At 43.3% G+C, this 20,330-nt stretch overlaps 1 protein-coding gene across 6 annotated transcripts in view; it reads right to left on the minus strand.

The window, feature by feature from the left end:
- Window positions 1–20,330, minus strand: part of SH2D4B (SH2 domain containing 4B) — a 94,800-nt gene that overhangs the window by 41,971 nt on the left and 32,499 nt on the right. For all 6 annotated transcript variants that reach the window (XM_083440519.1, XM_083440518.1, XM_083440517.1 and 3 more), the window contains 3 exons: window positions 16,199–16,358; window positions 14,535–14,682; window positions 4,892–5,039 (listed from right to left, as the gene is read on the minus strand). In XM_083440519.1, the coding sequence (XP_083296645.1) occupies window positions 4,892–5,039; window positions 14,535–14,682; window positions 16,199–16,299 (397 nt within the window). In that variant the 5' untranslated portion in view covers window positions 16,300–16,358. The remainder of the gene's footprint in view (window positions 1–4,891; window positions 5,040–14,534; window positions 14,683–16,198; window positions 16,359–20,330) is intronic.

A 20,330-nucleotide genomic window follows, 5' to 3' on the forward strand; every position in this document is an offset into this window, starting at 1 on the left:
CTGCTCCTAATGGATAATTTGGCTCCCGCAGTCAGCACATAATAGCAAAACGACGCAAACACTGACATCGCTGCATCTTCCTGGCCTCTGATGCTGGTGGACAGAAGCCAGGTTGGCATTGCCATACAGTTGAGGGGTAACAACAGGGCATGATTAGTCCATACAGTCTTGGAACATATGAAGGCACAAGCCTGAGATACAAGCAAGGACCAGAGGTGTTATTTCAGTAATGGGGCAAGACTCCTCACAGCATAAGTTAAAACACAATAAACAGATATATTAAAAAGAAAACAAGTGTGACCCAAGTAAAACCAGCATTGAAAACATGGATGGAAGATTGATATAAAATGGTGATAGAGAACTATAGATAGATATAACTGTGTTTTGTGAGGATCATGAATATTGTATTTCGTATTTTCTTTTTTCTATATTACTCTTTTCTTTTGATCCTTTTCTTATCTTTGTATAAGAGAGTTTGGATTTGATTTCCTAATATGTTAAAAACCTCTAATAAAATTCTACAGTGGCACCTCGGTTCTCAAACTTACTCCGTTCCAGAAGTCCATTCCAAAACCAAAGCATTCCAAAACCAAGGCGTGCTTTACCACAGATAGTAATGCAAAATGGATTAATCTGTTCCAGACTTTTAAAAACCACCCCTAAAACAGCAATTTAACATGAATTTTACTATCTAACAAGACCATTGATCCATAAAATGAAAGCAATAAACAATGTACTGGAGTCACACAATCAATCAATCAGTAGCTGAACCGGGTTCCACACAGTCACAAAAACAAAACAAAAGAGCCACAAAACCGCAAAATAAATAGTAAAATCAGGCAAACCTCAGCATAACACTCAAAATGGAAGCATCACACTCAAACTGGAAGCATAACACTCAAAACAGAGCACGTTCGGCTTCCAAAAAAAGTTCGCAACCCGGAACACTTACTTCCGGATTTTCAGTGTTTGGGTTCCAAGTTGTCTTGGTACCAAGGCGTTTGAGAACCAAGGTACCACTGTACTACAAAACACAAAAACATACACACAAACAAAAATACAACACCCACCCTCAGAAGACTCTGCCAGTTAGTTGCCAATGCCTGTCAGAACAAAACAGTCTTTGCCTGCTATTGAAAGCAAACCAGAACGATACCAGCTTAGCTTCCCATGGAAGGGAGTTCCACGATCTGGGAGCAGCCTCCAAGAAGGCCATCCTTCTTTCTTAGGAGGGAGAAATGGGTCAGTGGTCTCTCATTTAGGTCTAGACCTCCCCTTTCAGTGGTGATAAAGTTACCACTTCTCTCAAGTAATGAGATAAGGCTTCTTACTATTATTGAAGATATATTTTTATTTTACAGTTACCAAGTTCCTGTCTCCCCACTCCCCCATATATCCACACAGGATCACTTATAAAAGGGCAGAAATCACGTGACACCCAGATATAGCTCAGTTGGCAGAGCATGAGACTCCTTATCTCAGGGTCACAGGTTTGAGCCCCACGTTGGGCAAAAGATTTTTGAATTGCAGGGGGTTGGCCTAATTGACCCTTGTGGTTCCTTCCAACCCTATTATTCTGTGTAACCCCAATGACAGAAATCAGGCAATCCCAATACAGTGGTGCCTCGCAAGACAAAAAGAATCCATTCCGGGAGTCTTTTCGTCTTGCGGTTTTTTCGTCTTGCGAAGCAAGCCCATTGACGGAGTAGCGCTATTAGCGCTATTGACATTTTAAGGGCTAAAAACGGCTTTTTAAGGCTTGGGGGATTAGCGGTTTTGCTGCTAAAATGCTTTTAGCAGCTTAGCGATTCAGAAAAAGGGGTTTTGGAGCGGGGGGGAAACCCAAAAATTTTCGTCAATTTTCGTCTTGCGAAGCAAGCCCATAGGGAAATTCGTCTTGCGAAGCGCCTCTGCAGACGGAAACCCTTTCGTCTTGCGGGTTTTCCGTCTTGCGAGGCATTCGTCTTGCGGGGCACCACTGTACTAAGGTTCCTCCCAAGTCTGCTTCAAGAGACAGTATCTCCTTTTCAGCAACAGGGCTTAGAATTATTCCTGAAATAATCAGTATCCCACCCCCACCCCCATTGATTAGAAGCCAGGTACAATCATAGTTAATGGGAATATCATTTGTCACATGCAAAATTAATTTGGTTCAAAGTGACCTGATCTCATATGAATGGCAGGTCACGGTCCTTAGGTAATTGACATTCAATAAATTATTCCAAATTCTATGAATAAGGTTGTATTCATAGATAATGTGGCCCCTGCTATAACACAAGTGAGACCCACAACGGCACTCAACACAAGACAGCGTTACTTTGGTTGTTACTTTGTAAAGTGCTTAACATTTAACCAGATCACAGCAGAAAATTAAAACAAATCACAAGCCCGTGCCCAAAGGTTTGCAGTCTAAACAAATACGACACAAAGGGAATCAGAAGGACGACAAATGGGATCCTCCTAAATCGAGGGTCGTGGTTGCGCTTGGGACCCTTCAGCCACCCCCACGGGGTGTGTTGTTGCTAGGCGTGGCCCAAGCCTTATCTGTTGGGCCCCGGGATCGCGCTTGGCTGTTTGGGCCAATGGGGTGAGTGGCATGATCCTGGGGACCTATAAATGCAGCAGCACGATGGGGGTGGGGCACTTGCTTCACGCTGCTGAACACCCGCCCTCCCTCCCTATTTTAGGCGCTGCTGTTTTGGCCTTGCTTTGGATTGGGTCGCCTGCTTTGCAGCAGGGGCTGGGTAGGAATTTTTCCATTTGGCAGATTGGCTTTAGCCACTTGGTTTTCGCCTACCCCCTTAGCAATCGTCAGACCTTTGTAAGGTTTGGTGGTTAGGCACTGGTTTATAAGAAATGTGCGGGAGGGGAGGTGTGGCCATCACCTGCCCCTCCAGAAATAGGTTAAAGGAATCTGGGTGTCCTGGATCTCGTCCAAAGTCCGCTTGAGGGGCTAGGGCCATGCCAGGACCACAGGAACCCCAGGGTGAGCTTCAATTGATCTTCACCGTTGTTGCTCCCTCATTTGGTGTTTACTCTTTCAGACTGCCAGTCAGAGAGGCAGGAGTCAGTCCCTGACCAATGCCTAGGCCAATACCACTCAATTTGTTTTGTAATCAATAAAGCTGTGGCCTAAATTTTGCCCAAATACTTAAACTAAAATTATGTGTCCATTTGAAGTTATTTAATGGGAAAGGGCTTGGGGGCCTCGGGATGCAACATTATATAGTGGGAATGCCAGTTTGAACTTATTAAGCACATAAAAATAATCAAGCATGCATCCTTACTCCTCCCTCACCAGAGGTAGTGAAATTCCTCCCTGGTGCCCTGAATATGGCAACCGACTTCATCTATAGCAAGATCAGATCCAACCTACCCACTGAAGTGGGTGTTCGAAGCACAACAATCGGGAGGGACGGTGGGAGACCCAAGAAAGGTATGCAGTGGGCCCACCTTTATTCCTGGGGTCAACCAGGCAACCAATCCATTGGCCAATCTGGCAGGCAGGCTCACCTGGAATCTTTCCAGCCACAGGGAAAGGCCTGTTACATCTCCCTCTGGTGGGAAGACACAGCACAGGGACTGCTTTGGCAGCAGGCTGGCCCTATTCCTCAACACCACACTACTGTGGAGATAGGCGGAATTATTAAACCACTCTGGGATTTATAGCTCAGTGAGTGGAATAGGGGTCTCTTAACAACTCTCATCCCCCTTAAGAAACTACGGTTCCTAGGTTTCCTCAACAGGCTTCCTCAAACTCGGCCCTCCAGATGTTTTGGGACTACAATTCCCATCATCCCTGACCACTGGTCCTGCTAGCTAAGGATCATAGGAGTTGTAGGCCAAAAACATCTGGAAGGCCGAGTTTGAGGAAGCCTGCCTCAAGAGAAGCCACTGTACAAAGTGGGATGATACTGCTTTAAATGTATAGTGCAGATGGGACCTTAGATACAGACAACTCAGAAATACTAAGAATAAAGTGCAGAATTAATATCTTTTTGCATGGTCTCTCAACCATGTGAACCGTACCTGTAGTCTGAAGTGGTACAGCCCCAGCAAAAGTTTGCTCATCTTCTAGTTTTTTGGTTTTTAAAAAAATAATTAGGCTAGAGTCTGAGGTTTAAAACCAGTAAATTCCACTTATTACTACTAGTTTCAGCGTCCTTGACTAGGATTCTCAACACACCAATATATTTCTCTTCCAGGACTAAAGTGGGGAATACAATGATGATACAGATAAAATTCACTTTCATATTGCTTTTTTTCTGGTGCTTTTTATTAGCATTCTTCATAAACCCAAAAATGAAAATGAAATGAGATAAGGTGGTTATGCATTTTATTGGGCCAACTAATTTGTTTTGTATTCTTTGAGACCTAGTAAGTAGCAATAAGCTAGCACAAGATTCATAAACAAGAACTCTCCAAGGAAAATGGAAAAGAGGCAGAAAATCACATCAGTCCAGCAAAAACAACACTGAAAGCTCAAAACTGGAGCAAAGTGTTTGTGTTAAAATTCCTGTAAGATCAACAGGAGAGGTGTTGCTTCTCCAACCCCCCACTCCTCTTGTTGTCTGACTCCAGATTCCCATCATCTTCAGCTAGCATGACCAATGGTGTTAAGGTCAAGGTGGTGGGAAATGCAGTTATCAGCGTTTGTAGGGCCACAGGTTCCCCATCCCTGATCTAAGCTATTAAAGCTCTTTCTTCCTGTTGAGCCATTTAGAAAGGCACCGTGTTTTTGTCCTTTCTAATCCTACCAGTTCTTCTGGATCACAATGCTTTCCATTCAAGGCCCGGCTCACAAATCATATGGCATCACACTGCCATTTTCTCAGGCTAAACCAAGATCTCGGCATCATTTAAAACCCTCTGCCGGTTAAAATTTACTCACGTTGTTCTTCCCATTCATGGTCTTCCTTTTCATTCTGCGGGCTATACTGCTGGGCTTGCTTGAGGCTCAGGTACAGCTCTTGAGCTCTGCGTTCCTCCTGTTGCCGTATCTGCTCTTCACCTCTTTGCCTCTCTTCTTCCTCTCTTTTCTAAAAAAATAAAAAAGGAGGGAGGGAATCAAACAGCAAATAAGGAAACTTCCTATGGGGGCGCCACTACCGAGAAGGCCCTCTGTCTGGTTCCCTGTAACCTCACTTCTCGCAATGAGGGAACCGCCAGAAGGCCCTCGGCGTTGGATCTCAGTGTCTGGGCTGAACGATGGGGGTGGAGACGCTCCTTCAGGTATACAGGACCAAGGCCGTTTAGGACTTTAAAGGTCAGCACCAACACTTTGAATTGTGCTCGGAAACGTACTGGGAGCCAATGCAGATCTCTCAGGACCGGTGTTATGTGGTCCTGGCGGCCACTCCCAGTCACCAGTCTAGCTGCCACATTCTGGATTAATTGCAGTTTCCAGGTCACCTTCAAAGGTAGCCCCACGTAGAGCGCATTGCAGTAGTCCAAGCGGGGGGAAATGAGAACGAAGAGCAAAGAAATAAATACTGGAAAGGAAGTATGCAGCCTCTCACTTCTCTAATTGTCCAAGACTTTCTGGAGAGAAAGCAATCCTATTGTTTGGAAATTACCGTATATACTTGAGTATAAGCCGACCTGAATATAAGCCAAGGCACCTAATTTTACCACAAAAAAGGGGAAATTTATTGACTCGAGTATAAGCCGGTGCACCACACCACAAACCTCCTGGTGGGCCGGAGTGCGCATGTGTGTGCGCGCATGTGCACACGGCAGAGGGGGCTTCTCTCTCCCCCCAGCCCCTCCTGTTCCCCTGCCTACCAGAGTCTGGTGGCGGCAGCGGTGGAGGAAGAACAAGCAGCCCGAAAGGGGTGGGACCCTCACTCGAGTACAAGCCGGGGGGGGGGCTTTTTCAGCATAAAAAATGTGCTGAAAAAGTCGGCTTATACATGAGTATATACGGTAAGTCCCATTGCACAAGATGGTGGCATGCCATTGAGTAAAGACAAGACAGACACAGGGCTCCTGGGGTCCTTGCTTCAAACAAGGACAAATAAATGAGCTACATTTATATCTGTGCAAATGTAATGTCAGGAGTGTGCCCTAACTCTACGCAGTTTGTCATAAAAGTTTCCACTAATTGCTGTATCCACACACAAACCAGATGAGCCGTTGACAGCAGAGAAATCCAAGAAGCTGCGCAGGAGACTTAAGAAATCGCTTTGTTTCTATGAAGAGCGTTGCCTTTTTGTTTCTTTACAGCTTGGTTCTCAGCGCTGTTGCACCTTGAGAGATGCTGGGTGCGTAGTGGGAGTTTTAGCACTGTCAACATTCGAAGATCTTTCAAAAGAAGATCCTACACTGTTTCTTCCTGACCTTTAAAATACCAGCAAGTGCTCAGGTTGCTTCACTGCTCAGAGACAAACATTTTTATTTATTTAAGAATACGGTTAAGGAGAGTTGGCACTTTCTATTAGAAAGGAGAGGGGAAGAAAATAAACAAAGACAGGTGTCTCAGGCTTCACAAGGATGGTTTCTCTAGATGGTTTCTGCCCAATGACATTTCAAAAATGACTGGAATAAAGTAAGCAATTTGCTAATTATAGGCAATTATGATATTCAAGGAATATAAAATTGGAAAGAGTGCAACTTTCTACCTTTGGGAAGCAATCAAGGTATTTTTCCAGGTGGTCTGAATACTGTTATAAGGGCGACATCTCGTTCAGCTTCAGTTAAGTAGGTATCATGAAATTTCGTACTTGCCGTTTATATCAGCTGGGAACTGGTTTTTACAGAGGATGTTTTACAGAGGATGTTGGTGCATGATGAGACCCATGAAAGTTAATAAGAGCCTGCAGAATTTCCAGGCCAAACCTTAAGAGGGTATCTCTCCCTTTAAGGTAGATGTTCCTCAACCTTTAAATGCCCAGGGGAAAAATATTCGAGGCATACTCGACACAATGCAAAACTTAGTTAGCTTCTTTAACTGGGCAAAAACAAACAAGATGAATTTTAACAGGGAGAAATGTAAAGTATTGCACTTGGGCAAAAAAAGAGAGAGGCACAAATACAAGATGGGTGACACCTGGCTTGAGAGCAGTACATGTGAAAAGGATCTAGGAGTCTTGGTTGACCACAAACTTGACATGAGCCAACAGTGTGACGCGGCAGCTAAAAAAGCCAATGCAATTCTGGGCTGCATCAATAGGAGTATAGCATCTGGATCAAGGGAAGTAATAGTGCCACAGTATTCTGCTCTGGTCAGACCTCACCTGGAGTACTGTGTCCAGTTCTGGGCACCACAGTTCAAGAAGGACACTGACAAACTGGAACGTGTCCAGAGGAGGGCAACCAAAATGGTCAAAGGCCTGGAAACGATGCCTTATGAGGAACGGCTAAGGGAGCTGGGCATGTTTAGCCTGGAGAAGAGGAGGTTAAGGGGTGATATGATAGCTGTGTTCAAATATATAAAATGATGTCACATAGAGGAGGGAGAAAGGTTGTTTTCTGCTGCTCCAGAGAAGCAGACACGGAGCAATGGATCCAAACTACAAGAAAGAAGATTCCACCTAAACATTAGGAAGAACTTCCTGACAGTAAGAGCTGTTCGACAGTGGAATTTGCTGCCAAGGAGTGTGGTGGAGTCTCCTTCTTTGGAGGTCTTTAAGCAGAGGCTTGACAGCCATATGTCAGGAGTGCTCTGATGGTGTTTCCTGCTTGGCAGGGGGTTGGACTCGATGGCCCTTGTGGTCTCTTCCAACTCTATGATTCTATGATCATCTCTAAGAATAATAGGTAGACGTCCTTCTCACAATCCTGGGATAGCCCAGTTCATTGCCTTCAGCCTTCCAGTCAATCATGGTCCAGAGACAACCTGCACTTTTTGGGCAACAGCCATAGAACAGGTTGCATAAGGAAGCCTACAGAACATCCTTCCTAGAGGTTACATCTCTTCCCTCCCCTAACATAGGACAGTGGTTGCTGCATGTGGCTTATCTGCTCCTACAGATATAGTGGCAGACGTACTCAACAGGGGCAGATTTAGACACTGAGCCAAGAACTTGCCATCTCAAAGCCAGGTAAGCAAGGCGCTGGACTTTGGGAAGGAGGCGTGGAGGCTCTGACAGGGTCCCATAGTCCTCCCCTCCCAAAACATCATTAGCACTTTCCCAGCTTTGAGAAGGAAGTAGGAGTGTGCTAGGATCCTGCCAGAGCCCTCATGCATCCTTCCCAAAGCCGGTTGCCTCTTTACCCACCTTTGGGAAGGCAGCGTGAGGGCTGAGTGGGGCACCAAATTTTGGCCTGGCACAGGGTGCCATAATACCTATGTCCACCCTTGTAGTCAACATGGCAGTTTCAATTTTCTGTTCCCCTAACTAGTGTGTTAAAAATTCCTTTAAAAATGTGGCATGGCCCCTGGCAGATATTTCTATTCTACACAAGTCTGAAAGGGAACAATGGTGTGGACTTTTCCATGGCACCGGAGCTGGAAACCATACATTTGTGTTAGTGGAACTTTTTCATTACTGAGGTTCCATTGAGACATTGTTACTCATAGAGTGTGAACGTTATGCCCATTTTACAGTCATAAAACAGATGTCATCTACCGCATATGGTAATGGGACCTGTCACATAATAGATGCCTCTCTACAGGATCCTCTTATATTTGTTATGTTAATCAAGTAACGGCATACCAGCTAAAACTACGGTGGAGCCCTGAGAGGGCTGGAAGAGAATTATTTCCTAGTAAGAAAACTGTTTGCCTTCTTCAAGCATGGAGAGAGTTTTAATTAAAGTCAAAGGAGATATGTGCATAATAATAAAAAAGTTGTCCTTTATAATGCACAGCTCAGTTCTGATGCTATAAGAAGTAATTTCCTGTTCCTCCTCTAGCCTTCCTACCAAAACCAGGGTTGAAATCAACCCCAGGTTCACTTTTCATTACAGAATTTGCACAGAAGTAGACTTACAGTATAGTCCTTCTAGAATAGTGTCACCTGCATAGTAGTAAACAATATCCCCACACTTCAGCCACCTACAATTTACAGTTTTCTTTCTATAAACAAAAAGTGCTGAGGCAAAAAATAGTTAATGAACTCTGTTGATTTTTGCAATTGGGGCGCTTTTTGCTGGGTATCAGTTAAAGTTAATACACTGGAGTAAAAATGTCCCATGTAGTTTTTTCAAGCAAAAAAAAGTGGGGGCCCATGGAAACAGATAAGTGCTTTTTCTCTGACAAAACATGCATGAATTTGTTATGGAACATTTTACCACCCTGAGACACACTGGAATTCAGCTTAGGGTAGCAAAATACCATATTAAATTGTCTGTGCCAGTTCCTTCATTTCTGTCTATGAAAGCTAGTACGTATAGCAGAGAAACATTGAACATGCAATCAGTGGCGTTCGTACGGAGCCCCCGGTCGTCTCACGGACTATTGACCCGTACACCACTAATCCGCTGCCACCAACCAGGTCCTCCCTGGTAAAATCACTTCAGTCTCAGTCAGCTTTTCAATTCATAAAGAAGAGTGTATTTTATTTCAGACTTAAAACAAAACTATTACAGCATTCCAAACAGTGTTCCTCTTTACTTTCTTAGTCTTATGTTCCTCTCTCTATCTCTGCTACCACCCGACACTCAGGGACCAACTGACCTAACTGTCTCTCCTTTACCAACTGCCTTTCTCAACCAGCCAACCCACTCAAACCGACCACCCACCCACCCACAACTCCCAACGAACTAACCCCCCAGAACTCCTCCCAGAACTCCTTTATAGACCCACTGACTCCACCCCCCTGGGTCCTGTCTGTGCAGCCTATTTAACTATTTCCCCTCCAGCACTCTCTCATACATGATAACGTCACACAATCCATTGGTGTTTGTTGATGTTTTACCACAAACAGCACACTCCGAATTCACATCCAAAATTCTACGGGTTGGTTCACATATGAATTTCCATCACTCGGTTACCACAACAGGGTGTGCAAATGACCCAGAACTATCCTGAGACATCCCAAAAGTGAATTATTACATCATCTCTTGCTTTCCAGTAGAGTCCATTCATAGCCATCATTATTACAATATTGCCAAGAGGAAGAAGGATTCCCTATTCACTTTGGTAAGTGAAGATATAATTTTCCTCGTCTGGCCAACTTTGGGATCCTGATATATAGCAGAAGGAATAAAAGTGATTTTTTTGAGAGAGGGGTCTGATAATACTGTGTGATTAATGGTTAGACACCTTCTCACAATGGACAGCACACTTTCATTTCCCAAATCAAAATGCTTCCAGATGATGAAACTTTAATGGAGTTCATGGTTTTTGTTCTCTCTCTTCTGAAGATTGTTTCAGATATTGCCCTGGTCATTTTTCCAGGAAAAAATATATATTAATGGTGTATTAAATATTTTAAGCATTGTAAAATGAGCATGTTAACTGGTCTGCAACTATTCCACCCCTGCTGAACCATTCATTAAAGTTTCGTTTCTTCATTTCTTCAAGCATGAACAGATTTTTAACTGAAGCACCCATGTGCATCCTTGTAATAGCATTTGTTCCTGTAGAGCAGTGGTGTCCAAACTTTTTTAAGAGGGCCAGATTTGATGAAGTGAAGGGCTGTGAGGGCCGACCAAATGGCCAACCAAGGTTATTGAGCTTTTTTTAGAGTTGAAGTTGTTTTTTAGGATTTTAACCCATGAAATAAACTGCTACAGGGGCCAGATTAAACCGACTGAAGCAGACTTTGGAAATGTCTCCTGTAGAGGGAAGAAAGATCTGGGGGTGCTTCCAGACTAGTGTCTGTGGAATTGCAAGTGTCAGGAGGTATAGCAATTTTTGTGTCTGTACATCCAGCCAAGTTCTATCCAACCCTAGTAGCCATGCTATAGTCATGTGGACATGAGACAGACAATTGGGTATAGGATGATATATAAATTCTAACAACAACAACAACACACCCAAACATATTATTTTGGAGCACACATTCTTTTTTAAATCAAAGTTTATATGTGTACTAAACATTTTCTTATTTAAGTGCTATTGCAGGATTTTATTTTACTTTTTCAAAAGGCAAAAAAGCATTTTTTGTCACAAATTAAAAGTTTTTTTAAAAAAATAAACACTGCTAATAAGGTAATAGTGAAGATGTGTGCATACATGGCAATATGCTCATATACTCAAAATGTCACTGCACACATCAAAACCATGACTCTTTAAAAAGATGGAAATGTCTACATTTGCAGACCCTACACCGCTCTTTCCACAATATCACCTTTTGTAAGCTCTCAAAATAGACAGAGTAAGCACGGGAAAACACACGGAGAACAACAGTTTGATGGTCACACCAAGTAGATTCCTGTAAAAAGTGAACAAACAGACTGTGGTTGTTCTGGAGTACCCAGAACACCTATCATGGTGGCTCCTTGTATGTGGAACTTCCCCCCTACTAAGGTATATTTGATCTCATTTCTTTATAATTTTAGGTGACTAACTGTATCCTTCTTGGCATTTGAAGGAGAGACCTGACTGCTGCTGCCATTATTTTTTTTCCTTTTCCTTTTTTTTTTTTTTTTTTTTTTTTGGAGGGGGAGTTTGTGATTTGTTTTAAGAGTTGCATTATTTTACAAATTTTTAAGAACCCGTTTGCTTGTTGCAAACCACCCGGTGGTTTGCACAAAGGGCGGTGAATAGATTATCTTTAAAAATTGGCACTTTGTACCAGCATCATCTCAAAGGGCAAATCCACCGTTTCGTAAAGTAACCAGACCTGACCTCAATCATTTGTACTCTAGTCAACTCCTGCTAAAGGGGGAGAGGGAGGCAGGGAGTGGAAATCCTAGAGAACAAAAAAAAAAAAAAATTTAAATCCCACCAAATTTTATTTTTTACAAATTCTGCTATAGTTTTCTTTGTCTGAATCATGTATAGAAGAAGCCAAACAAACAAGAAGCCAAATGCCCAATGTCTTCACATGGACATTTGAAACTGGGGGTTGCAAAATACCAGCAAGGCTAATGACCCCCCCAGAGAGGAGGGGTAACTCCCTTGATTCAGAAGCTATACTAATGTTAGTGGAGGTGGCATTTGACCCATCCACTTTAGTAGCCAAGGAAGCTGTTGTGAGGTTTTCTGCTGAACCTCTTACAGCTTATCTGTACGGATCGCTACGTATGAAACATTTCCACCCATTGCGCTTGTGGAAAGTGCCGTTTGATTCTAGCACACAGGCTGAGCAGCTGTTTTGAGGGCAGGTGGGTCATCCAAGGTCAAGAGGCTTTTGCACTTTAGGGGGCAGAGGTGTATTATAACTGCTCATTAAATCTGGAGTACAGTCTTAACAAAGCCACTCATGTGGGGGAGAAACGCTGCTATTTGCTCCCTTACAAAAGAAAAGAAAAAGTTGCAGAGCACCTCATTTCATGAAGCACAGGAAGACTAATTGTGAATCTGCCAAAAAAAAAGAGTTGTGCACAAGGGAACAGATAAAGAAACTGTTGTTCTGCGTGTGTCTTCCACCAACCAGACTCCGGTTTTTTTATTTGTAGGAAACAGGAGGAAAACGGCTTCCATCTTCTACTAGGGTTGCTAGGTTGCAACCTTGGACCTCTAAATTTCTAACTTAATTGGGAGATAAGGCACTTGCGGCTTCTCCTGCATGTGTTCCTGCTCCCTGGTTTTTTTCATCCATATCTCATCTCTGCAAGCTATAGCAAACAGGACTCTGGTTATGTCAAACCACAGGAAGGGTGGAGGAAGAGCGGGTGGGAGAGAATCACATCAAAGGGGAAAGGAGCAGGAGAAATGCCTGCTTCATCTTCTGGTTGAGTGGCAGATTAAAAAGTTCCAAGGGAAGTCTCCAGGACCCAGATCCAACCTGGTGGCTCTTTCATTTCCCACATTATCCTTGCAGCCACATCCTCCCATCCCTGTGCCAACATCCCCGCCTTCTGCCTACAAAGTCCACAGCTTTGCTGCAGCAAAGAAGAGCTGAAATCCAAATCTTTCAAAAGAAGCTATAGAAAACACACTAAATACAGCCTCCCAGAGTGGCTTGGGAAACTCAGCCAGATGCGTGGGGTATAAATAATAAAATTATTATTATTATTATTATTATTATTATTATTATTATTATTATTATTATTAGAAATGCATTCCTATGGAGCCAACTAGAAAATGCACACAAGTACATTTTTTCACACACTTCAGGTTCAGTTGGAATTGAATAAAATACAAGACATGGAGCACAAACAGCTTAAACTTTGGGGGGGGGCACCCCCTCCAATATCTTATTGGAGGGGGAGAAGGGATCTTGGTCCCTACGAATTGGTTCCTATAATAAGAACTTTTTAGGATCTTACAAATCTGGAATTTTAGGTTGGGGTTCATGTTACCAATGGTTTTCAATAGTTTTCAAATGACGCCAATATTTCTCCCCCCCCCCCATACACACACATGTAGAAAAACAACTCAGTATAGGTGGTCTTGCTCAGAAATGGACCAAAAGGAAAATATTTAAGTGCTCTCTTCCCCAGTGCTAGTTCTCCTATGAAATCTGAACTTCTGCCATGTGCCATCAGTCCCTAAAGGTAAAGGTAAAGGTACCCCTGCCCAAACGGGCCAGTCTCGACAGACTCTAGGGTTGTGCGCCCGTCTCACTCAAGAGGCCGGGGGCCAGCGCTGTCCGGAGACACTTCCGGGTCACGTGGCCAGCGTGACATTGCTGCTCTGGCAAGCCAGAGCCGCACACGGAACGCCGTTTACCTTCCTGCTAGTAAGCGGTCCCTATTTATCTACTTGCACCCGGGGGTGCTTTCGAACTGCTAGGTTGGCAGGCACTGGGACCGAGCAACGGGGGCGCACCCCGCCGCGGGGATTCAAACTGCCGACCTTTCGATTGGCAAGCCCTAGGCGCTGAGGCTTTTACCCACAGCGCCACCCGCGTCCCTACCGTGTGTTAATTTTCAGTTTTGGATATATCCTGGGCATGAAACTAGATGTGATGTTTGTTGCAGGTCTCCCATTTCCTGGAACATTTAGTCAATAGGTCTTATTAGGCAGAGTGAGGCAGCTGCCTCAAGCAGCAAATGAAGAATGGTAGCGAGAGGTTGAAGAACATGCCACGTGATCTGTCTGTGTCCACCTAAGCTAGTCAGCTACCCTTGAGTGACTGGATTACACTGTCCAGTCCAGTAATGATGAAAGCCTCAGCTGCCAGTCCAGTCAGCTTCTGTATGTGGAATGGAGAAGGGTGGACATTTGTCCTTCAACTACAGCAGCAAAATGTATTGGGTCACCTCTGGTCACCATCACTGGGTGGCTGCTACTGGCAGGGGCAAAAAAACTTTGGGAAGTGCCACAGGTAAATCGGGGGGGAAATAAGCTGGAGAATATTACACAGGGCTGCTCTTTTCAGCTACCACACATCCTAAGGGCCAACTCCATTTGTACATCTCACCTCAAAGAGAGCCTTCACCATGAGTGAAAATGCTGTGATATTCCGAGAGAGTCTTGCCATCCCAGGAAGATCGATGGCAGAATGCAAACATATAAGTTCAGGGAATCAACATACCTTTAGTTCCTCCTGGATTTTCTCCTCGATCATTTTGGCTGCTTTGCGATCTTCTGTCTCTATCTTCCACTTCTCTGCCACAATTCGAGCTTTCTCCTTCGCCATAGCATCTCGAAATTTCTTTGTGATTTCCGCTTCTTTTTGCTTCCTTTAAAAAAGAGGAGCAGGTAGGCACGTAAAAAAAAAGGAAAAACAGCAAAGAGGATTGTGACTCCTTAAAAGCTCACATGTTTATTTTGAGGTATGCCAGGGATTAGGAAACACACAGACTTGGTGGGCCAGATCTTTACCTCCCCACCCACCAGTCAAAGTTGGCCTGCAGGATGGACAGAGATAAAGACCAAGCAAGATTGAATTACACACTCATGAACTGATGTGCAGGAAGTCCTGCTTTCCAGCTGCAGGATCCAGCTACATCTCTGCCTGCCCCACATATGACATCTGCTATGGGCCCAATGGGAAGACCTAGTGGCCCAAATTTGGCCTGCAGAGTAGAGACGTGGGGCTACCTTTGAAGGTGACCTGGAAACTACAACTAATCCAGAATGTGGCAGCTAGACTGGTTACTGGGGGCGGCCGCCAAGACCACATAGCACTGGTCTTGAAAGACCTACATTGGCTCCCAGTATGTTTCCGAGCACAATTCAAAGTGTTGGTGTTGTCCTTTAAAGCCCTAAACGGCCTCGGCCCAGTATACCTGAAGGAGCGTCTCCACCCCCATCATTCTGCCTGGACGCTGAGGTCCAGCGAGAAGGGCCTTCTGGCGGTTCCCTCATTGCGAGAAGCAAAGCTACAGGGAACCAGGCAGAGGGCCTTCTCAGTAGTGGCGCCCACCCTGTGGAACACCCTTCCATCAGATGTCAAAGAGATAAACAACTACCTGACATTCAGAAGACATCTTAAGGCAGCCCTGTTCAGGGAAGTTTTTAATGTGTGTCATCTTAGTGTATTTTTTGTCTTTGGGAAACCCAGCCAGATGGGCGGGGTACAAATAAATTATTATTATTATTATTATTATTATTATTATTATTATTATTATTTCCTTCCTCCCCTCTATATATATATACCTGCCAACCAAGGATAACATTTCACTCCCAATAGGTTGCCTGTAGTGTCATGAGAGTGGGGGGAGGATCTCAGACTGTAATTCACAGCAAGATATCACTGAGACTGGTAATTATTGGCCTTCTTTCAAGCAACCACCCTACTGTCTGAGAGACAAAACCTCAGAACTGAAGACTAAAGCTCCATGCATTCAGATGATTCCCAACAACAATGGAAACACAGAGGTCCATGTATTTACAACCTCTTCATGCATATAGAGGTCTTTGTGGGTATCAAAGATCATGGCAAAAACTGGAAAAGATTCCTGATTAAAGCAAGAGACATAATATACTTAAATGCAAATTGATTAGGTTTTATGGCTTTGTTGGTTGGTTGGGTTTTTGTTTTTGTTTAGCACTAATGTCATAGCTGACCTAACCAAAGAGGGTTATTTATAACAAAAGCAAAGATGGATCTACTTGATATTTTAGATTAAAAATTGAAAACGGTTTTGAAATGAAAGCATTGTCCTATACTTTGAGGAGACAGTGTTCTAGAAATGTGAGCCTCCTTATCCAACATCACTGACATGAGTAACTTTGGTTTTGCAAAATGCTCACCATAATTCTTCTGCTTCCTTCTGGGCTTGTTGTCTGGCTCTTTCTGCAATAAGTTCCTCTGTAAGCTGCTCATAAGGCTTGTCTCCAGGAGCTTCTCCCATAATCCAAACCCAGACCTCGCCATCAGTCCCACAGAGCCACTGCACTCGTTTGTCATTACCTGCAACAGCCATCAAAATACACAACGAAAAGGCTTTGTGACAAGGGAAAGATGTTCTCAAGAGTCAATAACACACAGTCAGCACAAGGATCAAAATACAAATCATGGACCTAAGCACATGAGCTGTTTCACAGAAGTGAAGCCAACCTTAATATGTTACACCAACCCTGTGCTTATTTGTGGCAACACTCTGAGTGAACATCAGGACCAGCAACTAACCTCCTGGGAGCTTAAGCTGCAGGCTTCAATTTCTGAGCCATCACTTCTCTTTTGGTAAAAAAAAAAGTAAAGAAAGAAAGCGGCAGACTCCAATCAGCTTCACCAGTTTGTTTTACTCACTTCCTTGCCTTTTCCTGCTCCCATATAAACTTCCTTTTCCTGCTATTGCACTTGGTTTTGTGCAATAAAGCAGTTTACTGCTGACTTCATAATGCTGGCTGTTGATCACTCAAGATGACATCACAATACATCACCAGAGGTCAAAAATACAATCTTTTGAAGTGTGAAATCTTTCTGTGAATGCAGAACTGTGTGAAGGAGGCTACCCACAACCTTTTCCCGAGCCTGTTACAACAAGATATATGCCCAGGCTACCCAGGAAGAACAAGACACACCAAACCTATGAAACAGAATTGCGTTAGAAGTTAAATATTATGTTTTGAGTTCCTGAGCAAGAATCATGTGATATGAATATATAATATAAACCTCAAATGATCCCAGAAGCTCTGGTCATTAACATTATGGAGTCAATCTTGTCTGAAAAACATACTTAGGTCTCTTAAATGGAAACTGCTTCCTTGTCAAGATATGTGCAGAAATTAATTGATCTTATTTTATTTAGAGAGCATGAGACAATGGCACTTCACGTGTGTAATGGCACACATTCCTAAATAAGTGTGGCACAAGTTCTATTTTGATGGAAACAGCAAGGTTAAAAGTTGCAGCCCTATGAAGTGAAAATGTCACCAGTTGCCACTGAACGGTCAGAACTGAATGGGAAAAAAAGAAAAATCAGAGTCTGGAAAAATTAAAGAGAAATCTCATAAAAAGTAGGGTGGCCGGCGGGTGGGGGGGAGTTGGTAGCAGCTCCTACTTTGAAGAAACAGAACAGCTACCAAATCAGAAAGTTAATATAATTGTATAAATAAAACATGAAGGGATGTTTCCATACATATACAAAAAGGCAGTGAAGAGAAAGAAAAAAGTTGTTCAATTTAAGTCAAGCCAGAGAAAAATGATAAAAGTCCCAAAGCAGATCGACTGAAAATAATGTTTAGGTGTGGGGAAAGAAATGTGTGTGAGAGGGAGGGGAATCATGGGGAAATTTGTTGTTGTTTAGTCGTTCAGTCGTGTCCGACTCTTCGTGACCCCATGGACCAGAGCACGCCAGGCACTTCTGTCTTCCACTGCCACCCGCAGTTTGGTCAGATTCATGTTTGTAGCTTCGAGAACACTGTCTAACCATCTCGTCCTCTGTCGTCCTCTTCTCCTTGTGCCCTCCATCTTTCCCAACATCAGGGTCTTTTCCAGTGAGTCTTCTCTTCTCATGAGGTGGCCAAAGTATTGGAGCCTCAGCTTCACGATCTGTCCTTCCAGTGAGCACTCAGGGCTGATTTCCTTAAGAATGGATGCGTTTGATCTTCTTGCAGTCCATGGGACTCTCAAGAGTCTCCTCCAGCACCATAATTCAAAAGCGTCAATTCTTCGGCGATCCGCCTTCTTTATGGTCCAGCTCTCACTTCCATACATCACTACTGGGAAAACCATAGCTTTTACTATACGGACCTTTGTTGGCAAGGTGATGTCTCTACTTTTTAAAATGCTATCTAGGTTTGCCATTGCTTTCCTCCCAAGAAGCAGGCGTCTCTTAATTTCGTGGCTGCTGTCACCATCTGCAGTGATCATGGAGCCCAAGAAAGTAAAATCTCTCACTGCCTCCATTTCCTCCCCTTCTATTTGCCAGGAGGTGATGGGACCAGTGGCCATGATCTTCGTTTTTTTTTTCGTTTTTTTCGTTTTTTCGTTTTTTCGTTTTTTCGTTTTTTCGTTTTTTCATGGGGAAATACTGCCTAATAACTGTTTGAAACCGTATCAATAACTAGGGGCATGCAATGGCCACAAAAATCAATTTGTGTTTGTATTTTTAGATCAGGGTGCTTGAGACAGTTTGAGAGCTGTTTGGTGCCTTCCTGTTTGGGACCAAATTAGATCTGTTTAAAACAAAACTCTCCCCGCCCACATTCACTTATTATGGGGAATAAAAAAAAAAGACTAAAACTCCCCCCCCCACACACACACACACTTTTTCACAGAAGTGAATGAAAATCGCAGGCATACAAGCCCCTCCAGAGTGGATTAAGCCTGCCAAATCATAGGCAGACACATTCCACGAGTTTTGTGCAAGAAACCTTTGAAGTCTGATCTTTAATTGTTATTATTTTTGATACCTGTATCTTGTTTTCTGCCAGAAATGGAGGCATGATCAGCCCTGTTGAAAAGATGAAGCCTGCCAAATTTCAGAATTATAAGTGCAGTGATTCTTCTTCAAGAACATACTTGGGGGGGGGGGTTACAATAGAAATCATAGGGTGACCAGGATACTGAAGTAATTAGTATAGATCCCAAAGAAATTCTGAAGTGGGAAAAATATTACCCACCTACCTGGCACCCAGAAAAGACCCTGTTACCACAAAGTTTGTTGGTACAGTGGGCTTCTGCTCTCCCCCTGGGATTTTGGGGGATATAGCCACTTCTGCCAGGGAGAGAGACATGAAAGGGTGGTGGTAGGAAAAAACAGAACAGATCAGTGTGAAAAACAAACACTTTTTAATATTTTGCTCAACATCTCTCCCACAAATTACCGTGGTTCGAGTGCCATGGGATAATTAACTGTGATTAAAGCCTAGACAAAAGATTCCCTGCCACTTAAGTTCAGGATGTTTTGCTATCAGCTTCATTTTGCTTTCACTGTATTTCATTTTATTTTAACGCAGTGATAGCTTTGAAAATGCTGGGGGGGGGGGAGCACCTGACTTCACAGAGTAACTTGGGGCTTTAGGGAGCCCCTTATCTGACTCAAAAACTCTTGTTAAACAGCATGCTCCAACTCAGGCATGCGGAAACCTCGTCCGTATCACTCCTATCTGCCACATAATTCAGGAAGTAAATGAAGTTCACACACACCCCTACCAGGAACCAAGTAGAGGGGTTCATACAGTAAAGTGTCAAGAGGCAGAAGCAGTATAAATATAACATCCAAAAAAATGGGAGAAATTCACAAGTCAGCAAAGTATAAACAAAGTTGTTTATGTGTCTCCCTAAAGGCAGAAACAATAGGGCAAAGACAGTGATAACAGTGCACTTTTTTGTGGAAACCAATTTTAAAACTCCACATGGACATGGAGTATAATGTTTTCATATACAGGAAACAGTATGTCATAACAACAAACCTGTATCCCGAAGAATAGCTTGTGAGCGGTTTTAGATATATTAGAACCAAGTGATTTAAGAATGCAATGAGCAGAAAATCAAGAACTGTTTTAACCTTGCTCATCAAACAAATGAATTCAGATGTATTTATTTGTGTGAGAATGTTGCATTTAGACCTAGAATAATTAAAGTAATCCCAGGAATATTCCATCAGCCATGAAAAGAGGAGGCAGAACAACACTCCTCAAACTGGAAAAGGTTTTTGAAGCATATGCTTGTACACAGGCAATAGAAAAGTACAACTAGGGCTTTTTTTCAGCCAGAACTTGCCGGAACTCAGTTCCGGCATGTCTCAGGTGGGCGCTAGTGCCATTAAAAGAGAACAAGGGGGGTGTCTATGGTGCATCCAGGCACCTCTTTTTCTAGGAAAAAATAGAACTGCCTACAACCTAATACAGTTTCACCCACATAAACGTTGGCGTGTGTTCAAATGCTGCTTTTCATGAAACAAAATTTTGAAGAAGTACAAGGCACATGATTGTG

The sequence above is a fragment of the Podarcis tiliguerta genome (assembly GCF_965153285.1).
Source record: "Podarcis tiliguerta genome assembly, chromosome: 5".
Lineage (NCBI taxonomy): Eukaryota > Metazoa > Chordata > Lepidosauria > Squamata > Lacertidae > Podarcis > Podarcis tiliguerta.